This window comes from Podarcis liolepis, assembly GCF_965112155.1.
Source record: "Podarcis liolepis genome assembly, chromosome: 4".
In the NCBI taxonomy this organism is placed as follows: Eukaryota; Metazoa; Chordata; class Lepidosauria; order Squamata; family Lacertidae; genus Podarcis; species Podarcis liolepis.
The window spans coordinates 102,262,473-102,285,402 of NC_139558.1; the positions used below are offsets into that span (position 1 = coordinate 102,262,473).

Here is a 22,930-nt window from a genome sequence, read left to right on the forward strand (position 1 = left end):
CCATAGATCTCAGGGCAGTTCACAACATAAAAATACAATATAAAAAACACAAAATATGTATATAATATAACTGCAAAAATTAAACACACACACACTAACCAATACCCCCCCTCTCCACCCCTTCCCACAAACACATTTAAAAGGGGTATAAGATGTTAATCAGCCCAAGGCCTGGTTAAAGAGGAACATTTTTGCGTGGCACCTAAAGGCGTATAATGAAGAGACCAGATGAACCTCCTTGGGGAGAGCATTCCCAAGTGGGGGGCCACTGCAGAAAAGGCCTGTTCTCATGTTGCTACCCTCCAGACCTCTCTCGGAGGCAGCACATGAAGAAGGGACTCAGAGGATTATTATTATTAATAATAATAATAATAATAATAATAATAATAATAATAATAATACATTATTTATACCCTGCCCATCTGACTGGGTCTCCCCAGCCACTCTGGGCGGCTTCCAACAGAACACTAAAATACAATAACCTATTAAACATTAAAAGCTTCCCTAAACAGGGCTGCCTTCAGATGTCTTCTAAACGTTTGGTAGTTGTTGTTCTCTTTGACATCTGGTGGGAGGGCGTTCCACAGGGTAGGTGCCACTACTGAGAAGGCCCTCTGCCTGGTTCCCTGTAACTTGGCTTCTCACAGCGAGGGAACCGCCAGAAGGCCCTCGGTGCTGGACCTCAGTGTCTGGGCAGAACGATGGAGGTGGAGACGCTCCTTCAGCTATACTGGACCAAGACTGAGGATGATCTCAGGGTTCGAGTCTGTTCATATGGGGAGAGGTAGTCCTTGGGGTATTGCAGTTCGTAGCTGTTCAAAGCTTTATAGGTCAAAACCAGCACTTTGAATTGGGGCTGGAAACTAACTGGCACCCAGAGAGCAGTTGGGGCAGGATTAAATACATTGTGGAGTACTGGGATATCCAAGTTCCGGTACTGATGACACCCCACCACAGCTGGAATAGCTCTCTTAACCAGGCTTGCCTGATCGCAACAGAGTCCCAACATTAACGTTGTCAAGTTGTTTTAACATTTTTTCCAAAAAGCCATTTACATTACATGAGTTAACATAGTAGCAAACATTCAATGTAGCATTATGTGCGACAAGAAATGACATAATTTAAATAATATTTTACCAAAAACTTACATACATAACTTTAGACCGTGAGTCATCAGCAAACAAATATTGGTTCTCTGATCTTTGCATCCACTGTCTAAAAAACTAAAAGGGAGTTACAAAACACTTTACTTCATTTACTCTTTTACACTGCTGTCTGGCTTCTACCACTGAATCAATTTAAATAAATCTAAATATTGCAAAACCTCTGAAACATGTATTGGCTGACTAAATCACTTTCTTTTAAATATATTAACGTAACCTTTACAAGATACAGAAACTATCATTCATTGTAAAGCCATTACTACAATTTTCATTAACTTGTGTGAGGCAACTTCTGAGGCAAGTGCAATGCTTTTAATCTTCCAAGCAAGATCATTAAAGGCAAAGCTAAGTTTAGCGGCAGCTAAAAAAGCCAATGCAATTCTGGGCTGCATCAATAGGAGTATAGCATCTAGATCAAGGGAAGTAATAGTGCCACTGTATTCTGCTCTGGTCAGACCTCACCTGGAGTACTGTGTCCAGTTCTGGGTACCACAGTTCAAGAAGGACACTGACAAACTGGAATGTGTCCAGAGGAGGGCAACCAAAATGGTCAAAGGCCTGGAAACGATGCCTTATGAGGAACGGCTAAGGGAGCTGGGCATGACCTAGCAGGGCATCAGTTGAAGAAGGAGCAAAAAAGTTTGATCCATCTTTTAGATTTAGGGGAGCTAGTCTCAAACGTTTTTTGGGGGAGACCTAGGTTTTTTTTTCTTGTGGGGGGAGTTATTTGTCCTGTCTTCACGCTTTTTATGATGGAGGACCGCTGTAGCCACCCCCAGCGACACGTTCTCAGGATGGAGGGGGAGGGAACAGCTGCAGTCGCCTGCAGTTCCTGCGCAATGTTTGCCATCTTGCCAAAGGTTGCAGGCAGCTTTACCTGCAGCAATTGCATGTTGATTGCCCTCTTAAAAGACAAAATCCAGCAACTGGAGGAACGTGTAACTACGCTCCAAAGAATTAGAGAGCTAGAGCTCTTCTTGGAAGCAACAGAGCACACCGTCTCCACCAAGGAGGAGACAGGGGACTCCCCTGAGAAGGAGGCTAATTCACCAACACAGGAGCCAGATATATGGAGAAACGTGACTCAAAGAAGTAGGAGGCCCAGGGTTCGCTCTGATTGTTTGGAAATACACAATCGCTTTGAGGTCCTCTCCCCTAGCATGGAAGACGAAGAGCAGACTCCATTTGAGGATCTCTCCCTCATTACAGTTGATCAGGTATATGAAGACGAGCAGCAAAGTCAGTCATTAGGGAATGTGCAGGCGACCTTGGAACGGACAGCTCACGGAAGAACCCCGACCAAACCTAAGAGGAGGCGTGTAGTGGTGATAGGGGATTCCCTACTGAGGGGAACAGAAGCAGTGATCTGTGGGCCTGACAAGATGTCTCGGGAAGTGTGCTGTCTCCCTGGGGCTAAGATCCAAGATGTAACTGAACGACTGCAAGGAATCATAAAACCCACTGACGAATACCCCTTCCTCTTGGTTCATGTGGGAACCAATGACACTGCAAGCAATAGCCTCCAGAAGATCAAAAGAGACTACGAGGCTCTTGGCAGGAAATTGAAGCAACTAAATGCACAAATTGTCATCTCATCTGTCCTCCCAGTTGAACGACATGGCCCAGGGAGAGAGGGAAAAATCGTGGAAGTGAACAGCTGGCTTCGCAAATGGTGTAAACAGGAACGGTTTGGATTCTTAGATCACGGACTGCAGTTTCTTGAAGATGGACTTCTGGCAAGTGATGGGCTGCACCTCACAACGGTTGGGAGAAATGTTTTTGCCAAAAATCTCAGAAACCTCATCAGGAGGGCTTTAAACTGACTAATGTGGGGGAGGGAGACAGTGCTCCTGAAGGTAGGAGTCTATCAGTAGATGAAGATGATCATCCAAATGACATAGACCAAAGGGAGCAAACAGCACGCAGACCTAGTGATGGGAGGAAAAAATCCTTAAATAAGAGACACGGGGGAATGATTAATGGACTTCAATGTCTGTACACTAATGCGCAAAGCATGGGAAATAAACAAGATGAGCTTGAGCTCTTGGTACAGCAAACTAAATATGACATAATAGGCATCACTGAAACCTGGTGGGATAAGTCGCACGATTGGAATGTAATAATGGGGGGATACAATCTATTTCAGAGAAACAGACCAGACAAGAAAGGAGGAGTGGAGTTATATGTCAGGGATGTGTATACCTGTGAAGAGATCCAAGATTTAGAACCTCAAAGCCAATGTGAGAGCATTTGGGTCAAAATTAAGGGAGAGAAGAATAACAGAGATCTCATTGTGGGAGTTTACTATAGATCCCCAAGCCAAACGGAGGACATAGACGATGCCTTCCTGGAACAGATGGCCAAGCATGCAAAAGGAAGGGAGATAGTAGTAATGGGGGACTTCAATTACCCGGATATTTGTTGGATGTCAAACTCAGCCAAGAGCATAAGGTCAAACAGATTCCTCACTGGCCTTGCAGACAACTTCATTGTCCAGAAAGTGGGAGAAGCAACAAGAGGAACAGCCATTTTAGATCTGGTCCTAACCAATGTTGATGACCTGGTTAGTGGGGTAGATGTGGAAGGATCATTAGGCGCGAGTGATCATGCTCTTCTGAAGTTTACTATACAGCGGAAAGGAGCAGCCAAGCATACTAGGACTCAATTTCTTGACTTTAAGAAAGCCGACTTCATAAAACTTAGGGAAGTGCTGGGTGAGATCCCATGGACAGCAATACTAAAAGGAAAGGGAGTTCATGATGGCTGGGAGTTTGTTAAGAGGGAGATAGTAAAAGCACAACGTCAGGCAATACCAATGAGACGGAAACATGGAAGGTGCTTAAAGAAGCCAGGGTGGCTATCTAAAGAACTTTTAACTGAGTTAAGATTAAAAAAGGATGTGTACAAAAAATGGAAAAGGGGGGAAACCACCAAAGAGGAATTCAAACAAATAGCCAGCACGTGTAGACACAAAGTCAGAAAAGCTAAAGCACAGAATGAACTCAGGCTGGCTAGAGAGGTTAAAAGCAACAAAAAAGGCTTTTATGGGTATGTTCGTAGCAAAAGGAAGAACAAAGAAACAGTGGGGTCACTCAGAGGAGAAGATGGTGAAATGCAAACAGGGGACACAGAAAGGGCTGAACTCCTCAATGCCTTCTTTGCCTCAGTCTTCTCCGATAAAGAAAACAATGCCCAACCTGAAGAATTTGGAGCAAATGATTCAGCAAAGGAAACACAGCCCAGAATAACTAAGGAGATAGTACAAGAATACTTGGCTAGTTTAGATGTATTCAAGTCTCCAGGGCCAGATGAACTGCATCCAAGAGTATTAAAAGAACTGGCAGATGTGATCTCAGAACCACTGGCAGTCATCTTTGAGAATTCCTGGAGAACAGGCGAAGTCCCGGCAGACTGGAGGAGGGCAAATGTTGTCCCTATTTTCAAAAAGGGGAAAAGAGAGGACCCAAATAATTATCGCCCAGTCAGTCTGACATCAATACCAGGGAAGATTCTGGAGCAGATCATTAAGCAAACAGTCTGTGAGCACCTAGAAAGGAATGCTGTGATCACCAATAGTCAGCATGGATTTCTGAAAAATAAGTCATGTCAGACTAACCTGATCTCGTTTTTTGACAGAATTACAAGCCTGGTAGATGAAGGGAACGCAGTGGATGTAGCCTACCTTGATTTCAGCAAGGCATTCGACAAGGTGCCCCATGATATTCTTGTAAAGAAGCTGGTAAAATGCGGTCTTGACTATGCTACCACTCAGTGGATTTGTAACTGGCTGACTGACCGAACCCAAAGGGTTCTCATCAATGGTTCCTCTTCATCCTGGAGAAGAGTGACTAGTGGGGTGCCACAGGGTTCTGTCTTGGGCCCGGTCTTATTCAACATCTTTATCAACGACTTGGATGATGGACTCAAGGGCATCCTGATCAAATTTGCAGATGACACCAAACTGGGAGGGGTGGCTAACACCCCAGAGGACAGGATCACACTTCAAAACGACCTTGACAGATTAGAGAACTGGGCAAAAACAAACAAGATGAATTTTAACAGGGAGAAATGTAAAGTATTGCACTTGGGCAAAAAAAATGAGAGGCACAAATACAAGATGGGTGACACCTGGCTTGAGAGCAGTACATGTGAAAAGGATCTAGGAGTCTTGGTTGACCACAAACTTGACATGAGCCAACAGTGTGACGCGGCAGCTAAAAAAGCCAATGCAATTCTGGGCCTCATCAATAGGAGTATAGCATCTAGATCAAGGGAAGTAATAGTGCCACTGTATTCTGCTCTGGTCAGACCTCACCTGGAGTACTGTGTCCAGTTCTGGGCACCACAGTTCAAGAAGGACACTGACAAACTGGAACGTGTGCAGAGGAGGGCAACCAAAATGGTCAAAGGCCTGGAAACGATGCCTTATGAGGAACGGCTGGGGGAGCTGGGCATGTTTAGCCTGGAGAAGAGGAGGTTAAGGGGTGATATGATAGCCATGTTCAAATATATAAAAGGATGTCACATAGAGGAGGGAGAAAGGTTGTTTTCTGCTGCTCCAGAGAAGCGGACACGGAGCAATGGATCCAAACTACAAGAAAGAAGATTCCACCTAAACATTAGGAAGAACTTCCTGACAGTAAGAGCTGTTCGACAGTGGAATTTGCTGCCAAGGAGTGTGGTGGAGTCTCCTACTTTGGAGGTCTTTAAGCAGAGGCTTGACAACCATATGTCAGGAGTGCTCTGATGGTGTTTCCTGCTTGGCAGGGGGTTGGACTCGATGGCCCTTGTGGTCTCTTCCAACTCTATGATTCTATGATTCTATGATTCTATGATTCTATGATTCTATGTTTAGCCTGGAGAAGAGGAGGTTAAGGGGTGATATGATAGCCATGTTCAAATATATAAAAGGATGTCACATAGAGGAGGGAGAAAGGTTGTTTTCTGCTGCTCCAGAGAAGCGGACACGGAGCAATGGATCCAAACTACAAGAAAGAAGATTCCATCTAAACATTAGGAAGAACTTCCTGACAGTAAGAGCTGTTCGACAGTGGAATTTGCTGCCAAGGAGTGTGGTGGAGTCTCCTCCTTTGGAGGTCTTTAAGCAGAGGCTTGACAACCATATGTCAGGCGTGCTCTGATGGTGTTTCCTGCTTGGCAGGGGGTTGGACTCGATGGACCTTGTGGTCTCTTCCAACTCTATGATTCTATGATTCTATGATAATATACTTAAAATAAAGTGATTTCCCCCCCAGTCAATGCATGTCTCCTCTCCTGTGAAGATGTTGGCTGCTGATGTAAGTCCAGCTCTGTATCTGTTATGTTAACATTGGCAGAGTCACAAAGCAGCCCCAAAGTTCCTTCACAGCTTCCAGGGGTGTGTCCTGTAGAACTTCTTGGCAGTGGCTTAGTCACTCCACATGTTGACTGCTTTCTTACTGCTAAGGGAATTTTCATGAGGTTTTCACGACAAACAAATCCCATCATGAAACTTTGGAGACTGCTAGTATGGTCCACAGAACAGCTGATATTTATGTGGAAACATGTAAATAAAGCAAAACACTTCAATATCCAGCTGGGACAAAACATCTTTTTGTTATCGCATGCTTCAAAAAGCAGCCAAACTTCCTTGTACTTCCTTTCATACAGGGTAAAACTTAATGGCCTACCTATGTGGTGTTTAGCCAGCTGGCATTCCTCATCACACAAACAAAGACACTACTACTACTGGGAGACCCAAAGACATGTAGCAAAATTTGATGTAGGAAACAGTGTAATTCTACTAATATTTTATCCACTCACCTGAGACTGTATTTTGGCCCCTGAAAGTTTTGTAATTGGCTGCAGAAATATATTCAGGATCCCTGCCTCTTCTAGTTCCTGATAAAAGAAGAAAAAATATACTGAATGCTATAGCGTAGCAGCTCTTTCACTGTTGTTGCCTTGAGAGATTTGCAAAACAGAACTTGGTGGGGATGAGGGGTGTCCTCTGTACCTGTGCTTTTCAAACCTTCCGCCTCTCAGGGACAGGGTGCCACTGCAATGAGCTTCTCTTTAAAGTCACCCTAAGTTGCATATGAATATACAACCCCACACTCAAGAATCCTGTAAATTATAGCTGTGTAGGGGGTAAACTACTGGGACGCGGGTGGCACTGTGCGTTAAACCACAGAGCCTAAGACTTGCTGATCAGAAGGTCGGTGTTTCGAATCCCCACGACGGGGTGAGCTCCCGTTGCTCGGTCCTTGCTCCTGCCAACCTAGCAGTTCGAAAGCATGTCAAAGTGCAAGTAGATAAATAGGTACCACTCTGGCGGGAAGGTAAACAGCGTTTCCGTGTGCTGCTCTGGTTTGCCAGAAGCGGCTTAGTCATGCTGGCCACATGGCCCGGAAGCTGCACACCGGCTCCCTGGGCCAGTAAAGCGAGATGAGTGCCGCAACCACAGAGTCGGCCACGATTGGACCTAATGGTCAGGGGTCCCTTTACCTTTACCTAGGGGGTAAACTACAGATCCCAGGATTCTTGTGAAGGGTGCTTTAAAGGTATGGTGTGTAATAACACACACCAACTTACTTAATACCTCTTGTAGGAATATGTGTCGCAAGGGCAACTGGAACCTGTGCTCAGCTACTTCTTGCTATCTCCCTAATTATGATTCACATCATTCCTTGCCCTATCAGCCAAAGAAAGTGGGTGTAATCCAGTAATTGTTTTTTCAGGGGGAAATGTCTTGACTCAGTAAAACTGAAAATTGAGGCCCCTTTCTCAGTGATGTGGGAGCCATTTTTCTAAGCAGCTGTGAAGTGTGGGTGGAGTATTCAAAGCCATTTTCTTGGCTCTTTCATACCTAACTGGCATGTTTTCATATAATAAATATACCCATTCTAAGAGAAAGACCTACGCTATTAGACCTGCCCATACCGTTGCAGGAGAAAGGGCTGTTATGTTTTTATAGTTATTTCTGTGTTTTGTGTTTTTAATGGATCTTTTAATACTATCTTAATTCTGTTAGTGTCCAATTACATTTTAATGACTGTCTTTTCTATGTTTTTCACTTGTTCTATTTTATCTCTGTCACAGACTGGGGAAAAGGTGGGATATAAATAAAGAAGAGTTTGGATTTGATATCCTGCCTTTCACTCCCTTTAAGGAGTCTCAAAGCGGCTAACATTCTCCTTTCCCTTCCTCCCCCACAACAAACACTCTGTGAGGTGAATGGGGCTGAAAGACTTCGGAGAAGTGTGACTAGCCCAAGGTCACCCAGCAGCTGCAGGTGGAGGAGCAGAGACGCGAACCCGGTTCCCCAGATTACGAGTCTCCCGCTCTTAACCACTACACCACACTGGCTCTCTAAATAAAATAATAATAATATTCCCTACCCGGAAGAGATTACACCATAGAAAAACAATTCCCACCCTACTCTTGTTCTCTCTGTGTGAGAAAAGGCTCTCAGACTAGCAGTTTTAGCGAAGTAATTTGGTCCTGAAAAGTAAATGATCTAGGCTGCATCCCTATGTGCATTTCCTTGGGGAATAAGTCGCATTTAACGTAACAGGACTTATATCTGAGTAGACAGTATAAGGCTATGCTTGTCTAAATAAGCTCTGTTAACTTATTTAAGTATGAAACAACAGTAGCATTGATTTGCTAAGAATACAGAACAGAAGATTTCGGAGCAGACTGAAAATTTAGAATCGTTCATTGTCCTCCTGAGCAATTCCACAGCTCGGAAAATATATACATCCACACTTTATTAATTCTTCTGTGCACATATTTCAGAACAGTCTTAATGCCTAACCTCATCATGGCCGCAGTCACACTCTTCGTCGTCCTCAATGACACCATTTCCACACTTCTTTTTGATAATTACGTTGCTAGGTACGTCAATAAGACATTCTTTTCCTGGTTTTCTTATTGCATCATAATATACCTTCCTGCTGCAGTTACTCAGCCTTGAGCATGTTCTGTAACAGAGGAGAAATTATTATCCAGTATGATGAAATGATTTATTAAATATATTTACTATACTAATTTGTATCTTGCCTTTCAGGGTACAAATTCTTCTAAGGTGCTGTACAACAATAGATAGAAACAAAAATAGTTAAATTATTTCAAATCCTCAAAATATTGAAACACACTAGGAGAAAATGTATAAAACTACTTATTCCTTAATACAGGTTACAGCCAGATGCTTAGACTAAGGAATCCAGGAATAACTATACCATGCTGCTACTCAATGAGGAATACATTGTAAGCCCCACTCACCTGCCATCTCATACCAGGATCCTTTGTTCTAATGGCTCATTACCCCTCACAGGAGGCTAGTCTGACTTAATTAGCTGTTAACATACCCCGATGATTTGGAAGTATTTAGTACACATCTCAATACACAAGGTCTAGCTATCACTTCACACAGGAGACTAGCTTAGCTTTTGACACCCCAAGCCTTAATCACCATATTTTTCGCTCTATAAGACGCACCAGACCACAAGACGCACCTAGTTTTTGGAGGAGGAAAACAAGAAAAAAAAAAATTCTGAATCTCAGAAGCCAGAACAGCAAGGGGGATCGCTGCGCAGTGAAAGCAGGAATCCCTCTTGCTGTTCTGGCTTCTGGGATAGCTGCGCAGCCTGCATTCGCTCCATAAGACGCACACACATTTCCCCTTACTTTTTAGGAGGGAAAACGTGAGTCTTATAGAGCAAAAAATATGGTAAATTCTGTCATCTACTGGACCCAGGAATTTAGGGTGTCTAGAACCCACAAACTCATAACAATACTTTGTAAAAAAATATAGTTTTTTTATTTCATCTATCTGATAATTAAAGAGAATTCTCATCTTGCTTATCTTCTCCAAAGAAAATCCACAAAGGAGCTTAATGTGTGTGTACTGTAGAAGGTTCTTCCAGTGGGAAATCTACCAAGAAACTGTTCAGTTCTCCACAAAATTATTGAGAATGATGTACTCTAGCATAGCTCCCATTTTTTTCAAGAGGGATTACAAGATAACTTTCAGGTGGATCTGCCTACAAGTTACGTGAAGCGCATAATTAGCAGCTTCATCATCATGCTTGTTGATGGAAAGGGCAATTAAGATCAGGGTTGCAGTGGGGGAACGAAAGCCAAGCCCACAACACTAATGGGATACTTAATGTAATCTGTAGTTTGAATCTAAGAAGGACAACTGAGCAGAGTGTGGTGTAGTGGTTAAGAGCGGTAGTCTCGTAATCTGGGGAACCGGGTTCGATTCCCCGCTCCTCCACATGCAGCTGCTGGGTGACCTTGGGCCAGTCACACTTCTCTGAAGTCTCTCAGCCCCACTCACCTCACAGAGTGTTTGTTGTGGGGGAGGAAGGGAAAGGAGAATGTTAGCCGCTTTGAGACTCCTGAAGGGGAGTGAAAGGCGGGATATCAAATCCAAACTCTTCTTCTTCTTCTTCTTCTTTAGTGGCAAGAAATAAACTGAGCAAAAATATAACGTGACCAGCTTTTCTTTCCAAACTCAGACAAAAACACTAGAAAGAAAGAAATCAATTAAGGACTACTCACGGATTGCCGGTTGCCGCCATTATACACCTGCCAGGCTTGGTGCAATTACAGTCACAGCCCCGGGCTTTGTTTAAGGGTGTGTCATCATGGCCAAAGCCAAGAGAATGACCCAACACATGCGCAATTGTTTCAGCATCAACTTTAGGATTTCTGTATGTCTGAGATACAATGAGGAAAAGGAAAGAAGGGACTGAGGTAATCAGAATATCAAACACTTTCCATAAATACATACTTCATTTACATCCTTTGAGTATATTTCAACTGCTTTAAAAATATGTAAATTGGGTTCTACCCTACAAGTATATTTTTTTGGAAGATCATTTCAGCATTTGTGCTATTGAAAGGAAGTCGTTTTCCTCCCCCCCCCCCCCATGTTATGCCTTAATACATTTTGAGACCCGGATTTGTTTTGTCCTCGCCACTTTCCTCTTTTTCAACAGCCCACTCTGCCCCCAGTCCCAAGCTGAGTAGTTCACATGGAGGCCTGAAGAAGAACAGCTGCTTCCTCCATTCCCTCAGCGGGATCAGCCATGAGACATAAGACCAAAAGCCCCTGCTGGCCTGCCTGTCCCATTCCCACCCCACTTCCTAGACCAGGGGTCTGCAACCTTTAAGACAAAAAGAGCCACTTGGACCCATTTCCAAAGAAAAGAAAAAACTGGGAGCCGCAAAACTCGTCATTGTAAAAATAATTTTTTTGTCACTTTTTTAAATTATTTCTTTGTTTGACCCCTCAGAATTACTCCTCCTCATAGAAATAAACATTAAATTAACAAGTTACCTTTGTGTGTGTGTGTGTTCTTCACTCCCCTTCAAAACAGTGACCAGCGTACATGCCCCTTACAATGTAGTGGGCGGGCGGGCGGGAAGGTGACGTCGGGACAGTGCGCGACTAACCCACACACCGCCCCCATGCGACGTCACAGCCAGTACAGCGCCCGCCACAGTGGGGAGTGTCGGGGTGCACAATGCGCCTCCTCCCCTCGCTAGTATCCGCCCCGGAGCCGCGGCAAAGGTGTAAAAGAGCCACATGCGGCTCCGGAGCCGCGGGTTGCAGACCCCTGTCCTAGACCAACAACCACCAGATTTCATTCTCCTTCCCATCAGCACCCCTTCAAGTTTGACAGAGGAGACACAAATCCAGTCATCCATCACCTCCTGTGAACCTTTCCAAACTACACAGCAGTCCCCAATGATGCCAGCCGTAGTACCAGCATAGGCCTAACCCCAAACCTGGGCTGCTCCCTTTCCAAACAATCCATGCCCGAGATCTGATGCCAGACATGGTCCCATCCTCCCAGACCATCACTCTTTTCCCTCCCCATCACTATCCCTCAGATGGAGCTTGTTGGGGCCTTTCCCATGGCACCGCAGCCTCATCACTTGATTAGAAGCCCCTGTGGTTGCCCATGAAGGCCACCTCCATTTTCCTAACTATGGCACTGGGGCAGGTTAGATCCAGCTGCTAACGATGGATGGACATTGAAGGCTGTAACCAAGTGCCTACTCAACATAGGTCCAGTAAAGATGTTTCAATGGGGTTGCACTCACCCAGAAGGATCAGGTGCACTGCTTGGGGGTAATTGTTTTTTGCCACTGGGTGTACAACTGGTCATATTGCCTTATACTAGCTTCAGCTGGTGGCCCGGCTGCAGCTCTGTCTGGATGGGAATAAACTCGCTTCAATGATCTATGCCCAGCTAACCTCATGGCTGGATTACTGCCATGTGTCGTAGCCATAATGGCTCTCCTCTGCTTCCAGAGTCAGAGGCAGTATGCTTCTGAATAACAGTTGGAAACTGGAGGGCAAGGTCCACTGGCCTGATCCAGCTGCCTATTCTTATATTGTTATGAGACATTTGTGTAAAGCAGCTAATAAGTTAATTAAATAATAGTATTATATTTGTACAAGGGGTGAATGGTGATAGAACTATCACTCTTGCCTCAATCTACAGTCCACATTTGAGCCAAATCTCCTTTCCCTGGCAGCTGTGTTATTTACATCTTTTTAAAAAAAAAAAAAAAAAACTGCAGCAAATTTCCTTTGGTCACAGGTAGCTTGGCCCGAATGGAACGCAATGGAATGGAAAGGAAGGTCTGGAGAACTAGTGGCTGAACCCCTATTTACCTTCCTCCCTCTGGCAGCCTACTAATTTTAGGAATATATTACAAAGACAAAAATAAAGATACTGATAATCACCTACATGAATAGCAGACACTGAAACTAGAGTGTAAAGACAAAACCGGTCCCCCCAAGAAAGTCCAGCAGGAAACCCTTTAGCCCTATAACATAACAGAAGATATTACTGTACATGTTATAGTTATAAAACACTGCAAAAGTTACAGAGCAGCTATCTTGCCCAAGTTTATGAACAGAACATTTTAATCTTTCTTTAATCTACAGATTTAATGTACGCTTCCTCCCTGTGTATACTTTGTAAGAAGCTGGAGTATGAATGAACAACAATAATAATGAATAAATAAGCTAAGACCAAAGACAAGGGAAGGGTCCTTGCTAGGGTTCCTACTATAAACTGATACAGGTGCAAAGGAATTTTTTCAAAAAAAAATTTTTCATTACTTGTGTATTTGCCACTCTGGGCTTCTTTAGGATAATGATAAAGATGATGAGATAATGTAATAATAATCTGGCCTTTTCATATTGTTGAAAAAGAAGGCAGACAATTTCAAGAAAGAAACTGTAGAGTCTTACGTAATTATTCCTGAATGATCAAAATGCACATTTGGTTGAAGCTCAGAGATGGCATATTGGTAAAATGCAGCTAAAGTCACGCCAAGATTCTCAGTATCAATTGTTATGTAGTCTCTTTCTGTCCACAACTCCAGTCCTACCAAATAAAGGTGAAGACCTAATGGCAAGTATATCTGAAAACAGAAAACACCAAATCGGGCAGTTATAATGCATAGTATTGTTGCCAAAGTGCCTCCATTTTGGCCCACCACCTCCAGTTTTCCCTTTCATAGTTGTTATGGTGTCAAGAGCCAGCAGCAATGTTGCCTGGCGGTCAGGAACAGTGCCCATCCCTCGTGGCTATGATTAATCAAAGAAACCTAGAATTGTGGAGTTGAAAGGGACCTGTTGAGAAAGAACAACTCTTACTCAAGTTACAAGAAAGGAGATTCCCACTAAACATCAGGAAGAACTTTCTGAGAGTAAGAGTAGATTGACAGTGGAACGGACTCCCTCAGGAGGTGGTGGACTCTCCTTCACTGGAGATTTTTAAGCAGAGGTTGGATCTCCATCTGCCAGTGCATCCCCAACTACACTCAGTTTTCTCTTGCCTCTGTATAATGAAACTGAAGAGAACATTATCACTTCCTCCCAAGGTCCCCAGACTTCCACTTTGTCCAGCAGTTCCTTCTTGTTGGTGAGGACCAGGTCCATGAGAGATTATCCCCTTGTTGCTTCTTCTACCTTCTGGGAAAGGACATTGTCAGCAAGGCAATGGAGGAATTTGTTGGACCTTACGTTCTTGGCAGAGTCTGAGTTCCAACAGATATTGGGGTACTCGAAGTCTCCCATGACTGCTATCTCTCTCCTTTTTGAATGTTTGGTAATCTGCTCTAGGAAGGCATCATCTACGCTTTAGCCTGGCTTGAATTCTACAGCAGACACCCACAGTAACACCACTGTTTCCCTCTCCTACAGTTTTTACCTATGCACTCTCAACCTGCCTTCCATGCTCCAAGTCAGGAATGGCTTCTCAAGTCTACACCTTTACATATAATGCTACTCTTCTTCCCTTCATGCTTGGTATATTCCTTTTGAATAAGTTAAACCCCTCAATTTCTACATTGATACAAATGTCACAGCACTTGGATGCTGCAGAACAATGTCTTGTTTGCATTTGGGTGTCAAGGAAATGGGACATGAAGGTTTGAACTAAATGACCCTTTGGGTCCCTCCCAACTCTACATGATTTCTATGAAGGCATCACTCTGCCAGTTTTCAATGAAGTATACCAAAACCTTATAGGTAAAGGTAAAGGTACCCCTGCCCGTACGGGCCAGTCTTGACAGACTCTAGGGTTGTGCGCTCATCTCACTCTAGAGGCCGGGAGCCAGCGCTGTCCGCAGACACTTCCGCGTCACGTGGCCAGTGTGACAAGCTGCATCTGGCGAGCCAGCGCAGCACACGGAACGCCGTTTACCTTCCTGCTGGTAAGTGGTCCCTATTTATCAACTTGTACCCGGGGGTGCTTTCGAACTGCTAGGTTGGCAGGCGCTGGGACCGAGCAACGGGAGCGCACCCCGCCGCGGGGATTCGAACCGCCGACCATGCGACCGAAACCTTATACACAGCCTTTATAACAATTTTCAGAAATCATCCCTGGCACTTTCAACCCACTTGAATCCAATGGAACTTCTTTTACAGCAGACAATTTTTAATATACTTTTGTTTTCCTAAGGTTATAATTGTTTTTGGACTCCTGTATTTGATGTATTATTAAGAACAATGTCTCTTGGAACTTCTAGCTAGGTGTACACCCTGCATTCATGCCCACTGAAAATCCTACTCTGGTTTGGGGGTGCCTGCTCTCCCAGTCATGGGCATAGCCGGGGGGCAGAGGGGGGCAGCTGACCCCCTAGATCAAGTAAAACAATAAAAATGTTTAACTAACTGACCAATCACATTGGTTCTGCCGCCCCCCCAACAAAGTCCTCCCCCCCCCCCAAAATCCTGGCTACACCTATGCTCCCAGTCCTTCTTCTGCTGGTTGCCTTACTAAGGCCTGAGAACAGCTGGTCCAATTTTTGCATGCAATATGCTGCCAAGCATACTTACCATACTTCTTCATTTGTTTCAACAGATTAGGGACAGGTAACAATCCCTGTCATGTACCGAATTGAATAGGATCCAAATGTAGCAGTCTGATTGGTCCTAAAACAATAGGATTCAGAATGCAGCAGTCTGATTGGTCCTAGAACAATAGGATCCAGAATGCAGCAGTCTGACTGGTCCACAGGAGCCACCCAATCCAGCTCCAGGTGGAAGTGAATCTGCAACCTGATTGGCCTACAGGAGAATTCCGGAATTAGCCAATCACGTGGGGCCCATTGTGTAAATAATGTATATAAAGCAGACATTCTGGGGGAACTTCCATTCCTCCTCACCACTATGAGCTGAATAAAGGGCATGAAATCCTCTCTTGACTCAGAGTATACAGTGGTACCTCGGGTTAAGTACTTAATTCGTTCCGGAGGTCCGTTCTTAACCTGAAACTGTTCTTAACCTTAAGCACCACTTTAGCTAATGGGGCCTCCTGCTGCCAGAGCACGATTTCTGTTCTTATCCTGAAGCAAAGTTCTTAACCTGAAGCACTATTTCAGTCTGTAGTCTGAAGCGTATGTAACCTGAAGTGTATGTAACCCAAGGTACCACTGTATTTCCATCCCTCTTTGTCTCTCTCCCCTCACTTTTTCTTCCTTGTCTTCCGACACATTCTCTCTCTTTGTCTCATCCACCCCCACTCTTTCAAAGATAGCTTTCCCAATTTATATTTCTAACAATGGTTCAGAGATTGATGCTTTGTAGTATTTTCCCCTTGTCTTCAAATTCCCTTTTGGGGTTAAGTTCTGTAGTCTTGTGTATTTTTTTTCTTTTTCTTTGTTAAACCCTTCTCTTCCAAAAAAACCTGATAGTGGTGCTCTAAATCACCCTAATCCCTCAATAATTTGAATGCTGATGCTGTTCTGTTTTTATAATGCTGTTGCTTTTTAAGTGTTTGTTTGCAGTATATTTTATGCTATTTTACTGCTATGAAGTCTTTATTATATTATGTTCTATTACATTATTTGTTATGGTCTTTTTTGTAAGGTCTTAACAGCCCTTCACGACTGAAAATTCATGGTATGAAATAAAGTGAAAAATAATAAATAGTAAGTACCCTACCTTCACAGGCTGTCTCTACAAGTGCCTCCCACTTGCACAAATGGAAGGACAAAACACTACGCTTAGAATACTGGGGCACAATAATTCAAATAGGTCATTTTTGACTGAATCTCTCAAGAAAACGAAATCACAAACAAAGGGATTAGAGACTCCCTGGTCAGTTATCATTCCGTTTCACATCTTTCTTTTGGAGAAAACAATGTAGTTAAAAGAGGTTAGCTCCAGTTTAAGCCACACCTGAATTTTCTAGTCTTCTGGAAGTGTACCTGTTTGTTATTTAGACTGGATATGGCCTGAGGCTACACTTACTATATGCAAAGAAAAACATTATTTAAAAATAATATAAAATATAAACAATAAGTTTAAGGATAAGAAATAATTCTAGGGCACCACTAAATTGATTTTAAAAAACACAAGAATATTTGCAGGGTCAGGATGCGTTAAATTAGGGCCAAACAACCATTAAGAACTCTACCTGATGAACTAGATTTCTAACTACAAATCCAGAAGAAAATCACATTTCTATGTGTAATGAGACCTGAATTAGAAAGATCCTAAGACCCATCTTTGCTGCCAGGGGTGTAGCTAGCTGCCCCGGCACCCGGAGCAGCATTGGCGGGGCAAGTTGCACACGGAAGTGCTGCGTCGAGTCCACCTGGCGGACGCAAGACCCACACTGCTGTTTCAGGCAGTGTTTGGGTGGACACACTACTCCCCAATCAAAGCTAAACCAAAATATTGGATATCTGATTTGTTTTCTATTGGGGCAGCAATCAGTTCTCCATGAGATTCACAGAAAAGGTCTTCTAAAATATACTCACGCTGTGAACATCAGAGATCATACGAAGCATTATCAACACTAACTGAGTTTCATTGCGATCATTGAGAATAAACTAAGAGATAGAGAAAAGGAAAGACAAAATGTTTAACTATGACTTGGGTTCTTCAGATGCATTCAAATTCCCTCCTCATCATTAATACTCCTTTGGATAATTTTCATTAAAATATCGTATGTTGAGTTTCATAAACCTAAGATTCTAAATGAATACAAATACTCCATACTACTAGAAACTACAATTGATATATAAAAAAAGGTGTGGGATCTTTCAACAACTATTGAAATTAGTAATGTAATTTCCCCCCTCAATAAACTACCGGTATCCTGATTATTCCATTTAGCTAGCCAAGGATAACTATACACATCCTAATAACTCAAACTCTCAATATGTTTTAACTGGAAGTCTGTAGTCCTGAAAACAAACTTGAAAGAGACCTGTAATATTTATGTTGATTGGTGTGGGGGTGGGTGTATGTGTCAGTGTATGTATATGAACACCACAACACACACGATGTTGTTTAGTCGTTTAGTCGTGTCCGAATCTTCGTGACCCCATGGACCAGAGCACGCCAGGCCCTACTGTCTTCCACTGCCCCCTCCAGTTTGGTCAAACTCATGCTGGGAGCTTCGAGAACACTGTCCAACCATCTTGTCCTCTGTCGTCCCCTTCTCCTTGTACCCTCCATCTTTCCCAACATCAGGGTCTTTTCCAGGGAATCTTCTCTTCTCGTGAGGTGGCCTCAGTAGGTTTTTTTCAGTAGAAAGTAGTCCTCAGGAACGCAGAAGTTGCCAGTCAAAGATGCTCAATGTCAATAACCATTAAAACTATGCTTATATAGAAGCAACCCCTAAAACCCACTGAGGAATTTCCTGGTAACCTTGTCGCTGAAGAAGCCCAATGGGTGAAACAAGGGTGTATCCTGACAACTATTCTACTATTAGCTGCCTTTTGTTACTAATCGGTTCCGTTTGTCACACTTTCAGACATAGGATGACGCAGAAGGAAGATATCAGAATGAAATGGCGTTGTCAACAGGAACTGCATTGTAATCTTTGGACTTGACAATCCTTGGACTGTACGATACCAATAAACTGGTACCTCGGGTTAAGAACTTAATTCGTTCCAGAGTTCTGTTCTTAACCTGAAGCTGTTCTTAACCTGAGGTACCACTTTAGCTAATGGGGCCTCCCGCTGCCACAGCGCCGCCGCCACACGATTTCTCTTCTCATCCTGAAGCAAAGTTCTTAACCCGAGGTACTATATCTGGGTTAGCGGAGCGGTAACCTGAAGCGTCTGTAACCCACGGTACCACTGTACATATAGAAGATATGATATGTTGCCATCAAGAACTGTGCTTTTTGATATGACGATTAAAATTACAGTTTTATTACATATCATGTTTATGTTACTTTACAGCTAGTTAAGTGTGTGTTGTGGTGTTCAAAAGATGGTTCACGTAATGAGGCAATAGTGGTGTTTGTTGCCTTAGTGTATGTATATGTGCATGTGTATTACTATACATATGTTACTTGAAAGCCACTTTGGCATGATTTATATCATGAAAGGCAGGATATAAACAGTGGTAATAAGCCTACCATATATTTTAAGGTGGAAAGGTCTGCTTGATATGCATTTGAACACCTCTTAATATATAACAAAATTTTGCATTAGGAGGTTTTTGTCTATGTTTAGATACAATTGGACAACATTTTGACTCAAGACAGTAGACATCAAACCTTTAAAAAGTGCATTGATTTTTTGGTCTCAGAATTCCTGAGCAACACCAAATATGAGGCTGCTAGTAAATAAATATGGCAACATTTACTATGGCAATATTTACCGTGCTTTTGTCAACAACAGCATAATATTCTAGATATCTGATAGGCGGGTCATATTCAAGATCATCTAGCTGAAACAAAATATACATAAAACAAAGTTTCATTGCAGAAATGTACCATGAATATTCCTTTAGAAGAAACCTAAACAGGCCTATCACCTAAAATTAACCTTACAATAAACAACTATACCCATTATTCAGTTGGAAGCTCTTACCCCAATAATTCTATTTCATCCATCCTTTACCCTAGTTAAATTTATTGGTTTAGTTATTTATAACCCGATAAGAGAAGTTATATAGGTGGCTTACATAGAACCAAACTTAAGAATCACCCTTACAATAAAAGTACAATCGTATGCAACAAAAAAATTGCAACAGTAGATTGAAATGAATAATATTATTATTTTAATTTATTACATACCCTTAACTCAAAGTTCCCAGGGCAGGTTACAACAATTAAAAATGCAGTATTAAAAAGTTTAAAAACATTTGAACTGTTGCTTTAAACTGTTTTTAACATTGTATGTTAAGTGTTAGAGATCTTCCTCTTTCAAAACGTTTCTTCTGCAGATACAATAACCAAATGTGCCCCTAACTTACACTATAGTCTCCCTTCTTCTCCTTTCTCATATTCAGGGGCATCACCTATACAGGGTGGAAGGGGGTTCGCCCCCCTTAATATTTGTGGGTAGGGGGCCAAGCCCCCCAATATTGAGGGGCCCCCAAACAGATCAGCCTCCCATCTGCAAACACACCCTCTGAGCTCCCCATCCCCCATTGCCGACGGGCAAGCGCTTGTGTGTCGGCGGGGGTGAGGTACAGAGGGTCATCTTCACTCTCCGTGCTCTTCAGCAGGGCACAACGGGGATCTCTGCAGGGAGCGCCTGGTTTGCATCTCCCCAGATTGAGCGCTCAGGGCAACGGCCCCCCTGGCACCTCCCACCCAGCGCATGATGTTGTGCATATGATGTCATGTGACGCCGGGCCCCCTCAATGTAGGGGGCAAGTCGGTGCCCCTGCTCACACTCCACATCCTTCCCGGTCAAGACTACCATCCCTACTCTCTTTCGAAGAGCAACATATTCAGCAACAGAGGATGTCACTAATATCTATTTCCCACCAAGCAGCCATGTGGAATGGCAGAAACTACCAAAATTGATGGTGGGAACCATGCTTTTCCATTTCCCTTCTACCCACCCCAACAGTCAGGAACATATCTTTCTACATCCCCAAACAGGGAAGAAGGATCTTAGGCTTAGGACCTTTAAGCCACATTTGGTACATGAAATCAATTTGATGTATGGATTCAGCAAAACCAAAAACTACTTACTCCCATGGCAGAAGGAATTGGGCCGTCACTGTCAACTATTCTTATTTCTCCAGCTTCACTTCCTAAATATGTTCCATCTTCAATTATTCCTCTGCACGGTTCAAGGTGCTCTGGAGTCTTTCGATAAATAAGGTGTTGAAATGTGGAAGAATTCTCAATAGGTTCAATTTCATAGCATAAAGTCCCAATTTGCACATGTCCCCTGGGGGGTTGGGGCGGAAACCCAAAAGACAGACTTAGGGTCAACAAATCAGAAAATGAATTAAGCCAGGGAAAGGCAATTGATGGTCCTGGATCATATTCATCTGGCTGGCCCAATCAAATTTTAGCTTAGGTGAGTTCCCACTCAGTATAGAACAGTAGGTTTTGCTGTATGGGTTGCACTGTCTAATATATTTATCATGGCTTGTATATTATCTTTGAGAGATATTTCCCTAATAAAGCCCTTTGATGTTCATTGATGTACTGCCCTATAACATAGTTTAATCTGTTTGCCGTTATAATTGCCAAAAATTTATAATCCACATTTAAGATGGAGAACAGCCTGTGGCATTCAACTTTATGTATATTGCTATGAGGTTTCATTCCATGTATGTACTTGGAAGATTCATAATTTGAATCATTTCATCATATAGCTCCTTAAGAATTGATGTTATTTTGCTACTTAGAATTGAAAGTATAATATATTTAGAATTGAAGGTATAACAAGTATGTCTTGGGTCCCAAAAACTGCTTGCTTCCCACAGTGCCTTGTCATTGTGCTGGCATATACAAGAAATGAAAACTAAATTAAACTTAGACAGTTGCTTTACCCAACTCTTATGGAGGGAAGTCTGCATAAAATCTACTCTGAGAATAGCTGTAGAGGCACAATTATTCACAACTTAAGGCCCATGGTATATAGCTCTCTTTCAGTTCTACCCCAAAATCTTTATTACCAAAGCCCAAAGCAGGTAGAGAGGAAGGCCTGAGAGTCTAAGGCGTCTTCTACATATCCACCGTAATAGCAGTCGTCCTGCAAGGACCAAATACACATCCTTGGGAAAAAATCAAATGAAGTTGAATAGAACAGCTTGACAAAATGATTGAACCATGCTCAGCTCAGGGTTAATAACTTTGACATCCTGCACAAATCCAGGTGATTCATCATAAAACCCACACATTATTATTTCTGAATCACTTCTCATGAGGCATCTTGAAGCGATTTACAGTATGAAATATATAAAACAGTTCCATATATAAAAACAATTACATATTAAAAAATGTAAAAGGAGCAAAATGCAGAACAGTTTGAATAAGATATTGGGTTTCAACAAGTAGTATTGATACTCCAGACACTGAAAATAAATCTACCTGAGTTCTACACAAACTTTCAAAATTTACCGTAAAAAAATTCCATTTTCACATGCCCATTTTTAAAAAATTGGGCACATGTCTCCTAATACCTTGAACTATTGGGGTGCATATGAATAAAATTTACCTGAATATATGGATAATCTGCAATCCGGTCTCCCTTCACATTATATGTATAAATAGGCATATTTGCAGTTATAAAAGATCTGAAAGTTTTAAAATAAATCAAATGGCAGAATTATAGTTTGCTAGTTGCAATCTCTGAGGCATGGTAAAGTATTGCAATGGATTAAGATAAACTACTCCTCTGAAAGTTACTTTGTTCAGCAATGGGCTCAAAATTTCATTTCTATTTTCACATCTTATGCTTATATCTTAATAAGAAAAAAAGAGAGAGTAGTCTTCCACATCTACAGATAATGCCTCTTGGGACAGAAGTCGCACATTCAACAATTTATCAACAGATGCAGTCACTTACCTCTGTTTAAGATGAACAACTCTGTCATTTTCTTCCATTTTAATAATATAAGATATATCTGTCTAAAGTTAGACAAGGGGGGGGGGATACAGAACAGTTAATTAATTCTCATTACCATCCTCCCTGAGAATTTACTCTTAATTTATCATGTGTTCAAGCTTGGAGAGGGTGGAGCTTATGAGAAAAGCTTAATATAACAGTTATGTACTTATTTATATAAATCAGTTGGTTGTAAACTTGATTAGACCTATTCATGTCTATCAGTGTTCTGACTATACCTCTATGTACCACATTCTGGGAGCAAATGATGTCAAAACTAGCAATAAATTTTGAAATCAGACACCGATTATATTTTGTTGTTAATTTTATAAAATTAGTGTTCGTACAGAGAAGAAAAGAATTCATTTTAGTTCCCCTTTCCTTTCTCCAAACTTGTTTCAGCAAGATTATGCTATTGTGATTTAAAG

General features: G+C 42.4%; 1 protein-coding gene across 9 annotated transcripts in view; it reads right to left on the reverse strand.

The window, feature by feature from the left end:
- Positions 1-22,930, reverse strand: part of LOC310705075 (disintegrin and metalloproteinase domain-containing protein 21-like) — a 43,237-nt gene that overhangs the window by 12,512 nt on the left and 7,795 nt on the right. For 5 of the 9 annotated variants that reach the window (XR_014525173.1, XM_083499423.1, XM_083499429.1 and 2 more), the window contains exons 3-14: positions 22,464-22,525; positions 22,113-22,191; positions 21,571-21,647; positions 20,633-20,834; positions 19,306-19,374; positions 17,448-17,519; positions 13,426-13,598; positions 12,917-12,995; positions 10,713-10,870; positions 8,962-9,127; positions 6,966-7,043; positions 1,149-1,223 (exon numbers count right to left, since the gene is read on the reverse strand). Coding sequence is in view for 8 of the 9 variants with exons in the window: in XM_083499423.1 (XP_083355549.1) it covers positions 1,149-1,223; positions 6,966-7,043; positions 8,962-9,127; positions 10,713-10,870; positions 12,917-12,995; positions 13,426-13,598; positions 17,448-17,519; positions 19,306-19,374; positions 20,633-20,834; positions 21,571-21,647; positions 22,113-22,191; positions 22,464-22,525 (1,290 nt within the window). In the remaining variant the exon portion in view is untranslated. Of the gene's footprint in view, positions 1-1,148; positions 1,224-6,965; positions 7,044-8,961; positions 9,128-10,712; positions 10,871-12,916; positions 12,996-13,425; positions 13,599-17,447; positions 17,520-19,305; positions 19,375-20,632; positions 20,835-21,570; positions 21,670-22,112; positions 22,192-22,463; positions 22,526-22,930 lie in introns of those variants that run through there. The other 4 variants (XM_083499424.1, XM_083499425.1, XM_083499426.1 and 1 more) reach the window with 4 other exon arrangements.